This window comes from Plasmodium chabaudi, assembly GCF_900002335.3.
Source record: "Plasmodium chabaudi chabaudi strain AS genome assembly, chromosome: 13".
NCBI classification, from domain to species: domain Eukaryota; phylum Apicomplexa; class Aconoidasida; order Haemosporida; family Plasmodiidae; genus Plasmodium; species Plasmodium chabaudi.
This window is the reverse complement of record NC_030113.2, coordinates 791,410-802,266: the sequence shown is the minus strand read 5'-3', so window position 1 is coordinate 802,266 and position 10,857 is coordinate 791,410. Positions and strand designations below refer to the sequence as shown.

Here is a 10,857-nt window from a genome sequence, read left to right as displayed (position 1 = left end):
ACATATATTTTTCTGTTTTTTTGCTTGATCGTTTTACGTATTTGTCTATTTCGCTAATTTGTTATTTTATCTATCATATTAACTTTTTTTGGAAGGGTTAGGGAACAAATAATTCCCCATAATTTTCCCTTGTTTAGTAGACATATAAAAATGACGTGTACATACACACAAAAATAGAATAGAATAAAGATAAATATATAACACGACATTATATACTTTTATGGAATATATTTAATCATCGTATAATATGTCTAGATACGAACAAATTATATATGAAGTTAACCACATAATGATCTACCAAAGCAAATTTGTGATTTTATAAATATTTGTATGTCATAAAAATTATTAAAATAATCATTATATTTTACTTTATTTTTCTTTTCAATTATGATTTTATCATATTCTTGTTTCATAGAATTATGAAATAAAAATTATTATAAATGTTTCGTTTGCGAGAAAACCTGTTTTCTTACAGAAGAATATAATTTACAACTTTTTATTTAATTTTTTTGTTTTTTATTTGTAAATTTTTGTTATATATATTTGTTTGTATTCACACTCATTGTTTATGCATGTTACATAAATTGAGAATGCTCTTATAAGAGATACTAAATTAATTGGCGTATAATCACGTAATAGATATATATATTTTTTGCGACCGCCTCAAAATATACATTGATAAACGAGATATAAGATGATAAAACTCATTGGGTTAATTGTTTTGTTTTTGAATCTGATTGGACATAATCATTGTAGATTAAATTTAAGAAATAATCTAAACAACTACTATGAACAAATAAACGAAAGTAGCAATAATACGAGAGAGAACAGCTTCCAGATAAAGTTACCAATAATTAATTTTCCATCTGAGAATAATATAGATTATAATGATAAAAAAAATGATAGAAAGCAAGAACATACGATTTTAATGAATAATGATAAAATAGAAGCCCCGTCTTATTCATTTATACCATCATTATTAAATTCTATTTATTTGTTTTCGTCTATATGTTTTATATTATGTTTAACTGGATTAAATGATCATAAAACATCAAAGCGAGGAAATGTATTAGGGTTTATTGGTGTATTATCTGCAATAATAGTAACATTTAGCCAAGTTGGATTTGGATTTAGATATGAATTATTTTTTTTGATAGTTACCATAGCTACATTAATAGGGCTATATATTGCACATAATGTTAGTATGGTTCATTTGCCTCAGCTAGTTGCATTGTTTCATAGTTTTGTTGGGCTAGCTGCTTTATTAGTTGGATTTTCAAAATTTCATTCAGAATATTTTGAGAATTATGAAATGAATACAATATATTTAATGGAGATATATTTAGGAACATTTATTGGAGCAATTACATTTATTGGTTCATTAGTTGCATCTGGGAAGTTAAGTGGAATGATTGATAGCAAGTCTTTACAATTAAAAATAAAAAAGTTGATAAATATTGTTAATATTGCTATTATTATTATATTAGGATATTATTTTATAAATATCAAATCTTTTTATTTAAAAACTATTTGTTTATATATTTCATTATTTGTAGACTTATTTCTTGGTTTCCATTTAGTAGCATCTATAGGTGCAGCAGACATGCCTGTTCTTATAAGTGTATTAAATTCATATTCTGGTTTTTCTACTGTAATAAGTGGTTTTTTATTACATAATAATTTATTAATAATATCAGGATCATTAATTGGTTCATCTGGAGCAATTTTATCTTATATTATGTGTGTAGGAATGAACAGAGATATATTCAATATTATATTAGGTGGATGGGATAATTATGAGATAAATTATGATCAAAAAGGAGATATAGATAATGAATTTATTGAAAATAAGGATGATCATGACGAAATAAAAAAAACTAAATTAGTGAATTCAACAACACATAAATATGTTGCTGAAAGTTTGATCAATGCTAAAAACATAGTTATTGTACCAGGATATGGCGCAGCTATAAGTAAATGCCAAAGAGAATTAGCCCAAATATACACTATTTTAAAATCCCGAAATATCCAAGTTAATTTTGGTATACATCCAGTTGCCGGAAGAATGCCAGGACATTTGAATGTACTTTTAGCTGAGGCTAATATACCATATAATGTTGTTAAAGAGATGAATGAAATAAATTCAAAAATATCAAATGTTGATTTAGTTTTAGTTGTTGGAGCTAATGATATTGTCAATCCATCTTCCTTAGATCCTAAAAGTAAAATATATGGAATGCCAGTGATTGAAGTTTGGAAATCTAAAAATGTTATTGTACTAAAAAGAAGTTTAAGTACCGGATATTCTGCTATTGACAATCCATTGTTTTATTTTTCAAACACACATATGCTTTTTGGAGACGCTAACCATTCAACTAATCAAATTTTGACGATCCTAAATGATTATATGGGTTATGGACAATCTGATTTTTCTATGATCAAAGATTCTATAATAAATGGAGACAAACAAGAAACAAGTTCTTTGTATTCCATTTCGGATAATAACGAAAATAATTATGATTTTGAAATATTAATGGAAGAAGAATACCCAAAACCTAGAAAAATAATAGGATTGGTAAAGGATGAAAGTGATGATTTATATATAAACAGAGGTATATTGGTTGAAAATAGTGAAGAACAAATCGAGCATGAGGAAATGGATGGAAACCAACCACAGTCAAGTGATATAGATACCAAAATACACAAATCAGAAGTTAATCTATCGATAGTTCCTATTATTCCACATTTCATTCCAAATCTAAGAAAATTAGGTTTTAGAGTATTGGCCGAAAGAAACATAGGAGAAAAAATACAAATACAAGATGAGGAATATATTAAATACGGTGCTGAGATTGTTTCACGCGAAACCATTTTTTCCAAAAGTAATATTATATTAAAAGTTGATCCACCAAGCGAGAAATTTATAAATAAAATAGAAAGCAACACTACATTAATTAGTTATTTATGGCCAAGTATTAATCAAGACCTTTTAAAAAAAGCCGTAGAAAATAATGAAGAAGATAACAAGGAAAAGAATAATATTACATATATAGCTATTGACGAAGTTCCTAGATTTACTAGGGCACAAAAATTAGATGTTAGAAGTTCTATGAGTAATTTACAAGGGTATCGAGCTGTTGTAGAGGCATTTTTTACCTTGCCACGATTTAGTAAATATTCTATTACCGCAGCAGGGAAAATTAATCCTGCACGAGTTTTTGTTATTGGAGCGGGAGTAGCAGGATTACAATCAATTATAACTGCAAAAAGCATGGGTTCTATTGTATATGCATATGATCCTAGATATACAGCAGAAGAAGAAGTAAAAAGTTGTGGTGGAATATTTATAAAAAATCCAATAAAAACATATGAAGAGAATAATATGCAAGACGAAGAATTTATAAAAATGCAAAATATATTGTTTAATAAAATTATTAAAAAATGTGATGTTTTAATTTGTTCGGCTTCAATACTTGGAAAAACATCACCAAAATTGGTATCGACAGAAATGATCAAATTAATGAAGAGGGGTAGTGTAGCCGTTGATTTATCTACTGAATTTGGTGACAAAGAAAATAATTGGGGAGGAAATATCGAATGCTCTGTGTCTAACAAAAATGTTATTATAAATGGAGTTCATGTGTTAGGAAGAGATAAAATCGAAAGAAATATGCCATTACAAGCATCTGAATTATTTTCTATGAATATGATAAATTTATTAGAAGAAATGGGAGGTGGATTGCAATTTAATGTAGATATGAATAATGATATTATAAAAGAGTTAGTTGTTATAAAAGATGGTAATATATTATATTCACCTAATAAAATCGTTGAAGATTTAACTAAGAGTGATAGTGTATTTATAAAAGAAACAAAAGAAGATATTGAATCTTATTCAAAAAATACAATTATATATCCTGCTGGTACACGCTTAATCGAAGCTTTTATCGAATCCGATTTTTACTTTTATATATCTCTTCTTTTTGTAATTCTTATTACTTTTCTAATCGGAACAATGTTCTCACAGTCAGATTTGCATCATTTATTTTTGCTTGTTTTATCTATTATCGTTGGTTATTTCTCTGTGTGGTCAATAACCCCATCTCTGCACACACCATTGATGTCTGTCACAAATGCGGTAATAAAGCAGATAAAATAAGTCTATTATAGCTAATAAAACAGCATAATACCATTTTAAACAAAATAATGAAGTAATAGCCATATATATAGCCTTGTCTACATGCATAAATTGACGTATAACATTTTTTTTTGTAGCTATCTGGAGTTATAATAATAGGAAGCATGATTGAATATGGAAACGGATTTAAAAGCTTAAGCTCAATTTTATCAATGATTGCTACATTTTTATCTGCTGTGAATTTATCAGGTATAGATATACTATATGATGATATATTTGTTTCTCACAAAAAATTGTTATAAGACGTTTTTAAATTGTATTGTGCATAAGCCTATAAAAATATATGCGTATATAATAACATATGTGCTCAAAACTTTTATCATTGCTTTTATTTTTAGGAGGATTTTATGTCACAAAAAGAATGCTTGATATGTTTGTAAAATAAAGGATTACCATTAAATTAATTATATATTTACCCATTATTTGTACTTCATTTTACTATTTGTATTATAATAAAAATTTTTGTCATACATTTTATGCCAATATAGGGATGGCGGCATTGTTTATCGTTTTTTACTATTTGATTATTATCTCTTATGCTGTTTTATTTTCATTTGTATTTATTTTTTGGAGAAATTGCATATATTAGTATTGTAGTTTCCTTTCAAAATATCACAAAATTGAAGAGGGATATTAAATTTGTGAAAGTTAAAAAAGAACAAAAAAAAAATATAAAAAAAACAAAAAAACAAAAAACAAATAATATAAGAGTAGTCAAATGAAAGACAATTAAACGACAGGCTTATTCGTAAAGGAATTCATTTAATAAAAAGTGCCAAAAAATAAAATCATACATATATAGTATTGTAATAATACTCCTTATATATAGACGCGTGCAGTTATAATAATGTATATATGTATATCCCTCCAAATGAGGTTGAGACAAAATCATGGTAAACAATGTGTAGGGTCACTTGAAAATGATCGAAACGATAACATATATTCGAGTATTGAAATTTTTTTTAAAATATTTTTATCCATTCTTATTATATGATTAAAAAGTTTGGAATTTTTATTAGGTCCAAAAAAACTATTTTCTTCAATGTTAAAGGAAATAATATTTAGTTTCATCATGAATTCCGTATAGTGTATTTCAAAAATGTTTAAAAGCGATTTGATATTGTTTTTTATATAAAATAGGCCTTGTTCCTTTTCGGTGTATTTTAAATTATTCTCATTATTCAAATTATTAACACTTTTTTCATTATAATTTTCATTTATTATATTTTTTCGTACTTGATCGATTTCTTCATCTTCATCATTTTCGAACTCGTCATTTTCCTCGTCCCTTTCATACTCAAAGTTATCATCATAAGAATTGTCAAAGTTTAGGTCAAAATTAATATTAAAGTATTTGCTTAATTGTGATATTATTTCATATATTTGGGTAGGTATAAATAATATGTTTAAAATGTTATTAGAAAATAGTTCATTTAATAGCGATTTTTTATGTAAATTATTAAACCCGTTTTCGCCTTTGTATGTGCTTACATTTTCTTCAAAAATTTTATTTTCTATATTTTGTGATAAATGTGTGTTCCCTTCGAAGGCATCTCGTTGATTGTTTGTTTCGGAAATGTTATAAAATTTTGCTTCAAATTGCTTGTAAATTTCACTATTATTTTTATAATCTTTGTTTACGTAATAATTGTACAATTCTTGATGTTCAGTAGTTATCGGTATTAGCATTGCTTCTAACAAGAAATTTAAATACAATTCATGATTATTTTTTATATGATATAAGGATTTTGAAGCATATAGATTTAATAACAGATTATTCCATGCAAAGGCTAAAATCCATTGATAATAGGTATATAAAGTATTTAAGAAAAAAAACACTTTATATTTTAATATGCACAATGCTGTAATAATAATATGAAAATTATGAAATTGCAAAGCTTCTTCAGCTCTTTTTGTCTTTAAATATTTATAAAATATATGAACCAAATTTAATATGTGTAAAGATTTTTTTATTTCTAAAAAAAACGAAAGTATAGCTGAATATTTTTCTAAACAATTAGAGTCAAATAAAAAATTTATAAATGGTCCGCCTTTTGTTTCAATCATTAAATTTCTATTAGTAATTACGTTTATATTATTATTGTACATTTTGTTTTCTTTCAACCTGAAATATATATTTTTAAGTACATTTATAATGATATCTTCTTTATAAAAATTCTTTATTAATTCATTACGTATACATATTTTATCTTCTAAATCATAAGTATTATTTTTTCTATTGTTATCACCATTTTTCTGATTTTTTGGATTTGCCTCATTTTGTATACATCCGTTTGTTATTATTTCATTTTTAGAATTTAAATAAAATTTTTTATTCACATTAGACCCAATTTCATCGTTATTATTATTTAGCAATGCATGACTAGCTAAATTCATTTGTTGAGTTACAGGTTGATTCTGATTTCGTTGATCTTGCCCTTCATATAACTGATTGCCATTTTTATCATAATTATCATTTCCCATGTGATTAATTCTATTAATATCAGTATGATCTCTGAGTTGTTTTGTTGGATCCTTGATTTTGTTAACATAGTCAAATAAATTGGGTATATTTTTTTTTTTGTGTTTTTGGGAATTAAAAATTGTGTTGTGATGCATTTTTTTAAAATAGTTAGTGTAATAAGTATTATCCATAGATAATAATATTTTCATATGAAGTAATACAAATTTTTTATGCAAAAAATAGGAGCATGTGTAATTAAGTGGCTCTTCATTATTTATGTATATATTTTTGTTATCTGCTTTCTCACTATTCATAATAATCTTATTAATAACGCATTGCCTAAATGTGTAATTCATTTTTCTCTCATCAATAATAGGGGTCGAAACTTCTTTAAAAATAAATTCGAAAAAAGGGGAGATAAAATCATTCATTTCGAGAAATACTAAACTGCGCATACAACAAAAATATTCTAAAAGACTAGAATATTTTATTATGCTATGTAAAAATATACGGTTACTTTTTTTATAAAAGCTAAAAAATTGTTCTTGAAAAAATTTTTTTATAAATATATCATAGGAAATATTTAATGATATAACATTTTTATTAAAATATGGTAACCCCCTATTTTCATTTTTGCTTATCTTTAAAAATTTAGATAATATATCCAATGAGTTATTTTGAATTTTTTTTATGTTCTCTAAATTGTAATAATAATCCAGAGTATTTTCATGTAACTTTTTATGTGAATCTGATTGTTCTCTAAACAAAATAATATCATCTTCATATGTGTCACATGTAGAATTTTTATCTTCATCAAAATTGGAACTATTATAGAAATCTTGGCTATGTAATGGATGTGAATAATAATCATTTTTGTCGTATGTTTTTTTCTTTTTTTGGTGGAACGCAGAATTAGCTTCCTCCTTTATGTAATAATCAATGTAATCGATAGTGCTTTGCTCATTTTTAATTTTCATATATAAATGTATATTATTTCCCAAACTAATTAGAAAAAAAATAAAAGAATTAAAAAACTCGGGGCATAAGACATAATCATTTTGTTTTTTTATAAAAAGCATACTGTGCTCATATTTTTGTACTAATGATTTATTTTGAGAATAGACAAAAAATTCATTATACTTATCATTTATTTTCCCCCTTTTTATCCAATCATTTATATGATTTGAATAATATAAATTTAAATTATTTAACAAAAATCGGAATATTTTCTCCATTGATTTGTTAACGAAAATTTGATTATTTCTCCAATATAATACAATAATATCATAACAAATACAAAACTTTTTTGCGTTATCATATATAGAATTAAAATAAATATAATCATTTATATTAATACTATATAATAAATATGATAAAACATAATTCAAAAAATTATATAAATTATTCCATATGTATAAATATTTATTTATTAAATAGCTTAAATGAATTAAACTTAAAGATCGAAAATTTGAAATATCTTCTTTATTTATTTTATTTGTATTTTTTTTTTCTTCATCAGTCCAATTTTTCTCACAATTTTCATTCTGTTTTCCAATTGTGTTGCTATTGTTTGAGTATGGATGAATATATTCACGCTTTGGAAAATTGTTTGTGTATTTCTTCGATCTCTTTTTTTTTCTTTTCAAATTAACAAAATCTTTCAGTTTAATATAATCTAAAATTTTAATTGTGTTTAATTTTTGAAGAAGATCCAATATTTGGTCATCCTTAATGGGCATAATATTATATTGCCTTAAAACGAGTATAATATGATAATTATATAAGATGCTTATAATGAATCCCCACTCATTGTAAATTGTTTTTAGCGAATCCACAAAACAGTCCATAAAATTTCCCTGATAATATATATTAAGGTTATTCCCTTTCTGATCATTATTATTACTATTCATGTAAATTTGATCTAAGAGGGGAAAAAAATTCCTTTTCCCATCCTTATAACTAAAATGCTCTCTAATATAAATAATATAATTAAACATGTTACTTAATTTACAAGGTAGAAAGAAAAAAAAATGGCGAAATTTATTTATTAGGAAAAAAAATATGTGAATATAAAATAATTTGATACTAATTTTTTTAATATTTTTAATATAGTTTTTAAATGTGGCTCTTCGAATGTTGTATAATTTTATTTTCATCATTTCACTTATAACTGCATAATAAGTAATAATATCAGAGTTAATTATTTGCTCTGATGAAATATTATTATTTTGTGTATCACTGCTAAGACGATGTTTCCCTTGGTGTGTGTTTCCAAGGTTACCATTACTTATTACTTTTTTTTTAATTTCTACATAAAACAAAAAATCATCTTTAATCTTATTCCTATCCATCGGTTTATCAAATAAGAAATCCATAAAATTTGTAAAAAAATTGCCTTTAAATTTTATAGGGCAATTAAAAGATAACATCATTAAAATTTCTTTAATTATAAATATTTCACTTACATAAAAAGCATTCTTTTTTTTAACCCTCGGCGTTTTTATCGCAGTTTTCACTCCCTTTATAAGTGTATTTCTATTATTAATATAATTTTCCCCAATTAAAATTTGGCTGCAATGCTTATCTTGATGCCCAGATTCTAATAAGGGGTCTTTGCCATTTATTTTGTATTTAACTATATGCTCAGCATTTTTATCGAGAGATAATTTTTCATTCATATTGTGTATTTGAGACATTTTTGCTTGTGCTTGCTCGTTAAGGGATATATTATGTATACTATTATGATCATCATTTGAAATGCTACTTGTTTGTTGTTTAAAATAGGAATCTTCATTCCTTTGTTGTATATCTTCATTGATAAATATATTATGGAGATTATATATATCCGTTTCATATATTAAATTTTGTTCGGTTTCAATATTATTATGTATTTCTTCATCAAAGAAGTTAATGTTATTGAAAAAATATTGTTCTTTTGGTTTAGACGTGAACAAATAAAATTTATTTTTATTTTGTTTTTTTTTTAAATTGGTAAATATATATTCATCATATGATTCGTCTGAATTATTTTGAAAATTTTCATTTTTTTCGTCATAATTTTTTTTATATATGTTTTTATTTTTATTATAATTGGGTTTATAATCTCGTAAAGGGGAATCTTCACCGTAATCATCAGAGTAATGATCTTCATCACAGTATCCATCTTCATCTTCAGCCATTTCATGGCTATTACGCCCGAAATGAGCCGAGGCATATCTTAATTTATCTTTGACATTTTCATAATGTGGATATTTATAAGCACACATTGATATTTTTTTAATAACATTTTCATAGACTAATTCATTTTTGTTTTTCATATAATTTCCTATAAAATTGTTATATTCTGTTTCATTAAAATTATTAAAATTATCATCTTCATCACTTTGCACATTCGCATTCTTATAATCGGATTCACCATTTTCGTTGTTTAAATAATTATTTGACTGTTTATAAAATCCTTCTTTATTATCTACGTTATCATCATTTTCACTTGAAGAAAAATTAAATTGTGAAGCATCATCATAGCTATTATGCAATTCATCCAGATATTTTTGATTTTCTTCTATATTAAAGTTATTTATATCATTTAAAGCTTTTTGCTCATTAATATTTAAAATCGATATATCGTTTCCCTCTTTTCTTTTACCATCGTTATTATTACTAAAATATTTATCATATATCAGGTCAATTTCTTTTAATTTATCATTTTTGGACTTTTCACTAATTAAAAATAATACTTTTAAAATTATATATTTTAATTCGTATCTATCTTTGTCATTGTAAATATGAAAGTTATCAGAAAGGAAAGTTTCACATATATGTTTAAATATCCGTTTTTTTTTATATTCTGCATTTATAGTCAGCTCGTTAATAAATTCGTTTATATCATTTATTACTTCATTGTCATTTACATCTTGAAATGGATATAATGCAATTTCATTTAACGATTTATTCATTAAATCATTTAAAAACTTTTCGCTCGAATACTTCTCAAATTTAGAAAATAAATAACTTAAATATGTTTTTTGTTTTTTTTTAATCTCATTTATGTAGCTAGAAGTCATATTATCAACATCAATGTGTATACATAAAGGGGGAAGTACTAGGGTCCAACAAAGCGAAAAAAATTCGGAAGGTAAATAATACTCTTGTGTCTATATATTCACGCAATTACACTTATGCGTAATATATCTAT

The 10,857-nt window shown here is 24.6% G+C and overlaps 2 protein-coding genes across 2 annotated transcripts; one reads left to right on the top strand and one right to left on the bottom strand.

Moving 5' to 3' along the window:
• Window positions 1-694: 694 nt before the first annotated feature.
• PCHAS_1320500 (NAD(P) transhydrogenase, putative) lies at window positions 695-4,583 on the top strand (the record flags this gene model as incomplete). The annotated part of the gene is made up of 3 exons (XM_016799186.1): window positions 695-4,138; window positions 4,276-4,387; window positions 4,537-4,583. The coding sequence occupies 3 exons, from the start codon at window positions 695-697 to the stop codon at window positions 4,581-4,583; spliced, it is 3,603 nt and encodes a 1,200-aa protein (XP_016654513.1).
• A 503-nt stretch (window positions 4,584-5,086) lies between these two features.
• PCHAS_1320400 (gamma-tubulin complex component, putative) lies at window positions 5,087-10,726 on the bottom strand (the record flags this gene model as incomplete). Its single annotated transcript, XM_016799185.1, has 1 exon — window positions 5,087-10,726. The coding sequence occupies one exon, from the start codon at window positions 10,724-10,726 to the stop codon at window positions 5,087-5,089; it is 5,640 nt and encodes a 1,879-aa protein (XP_016654512.1).
• Window positions 10,727-10,857: the final 131 nt, after the last annotated feature.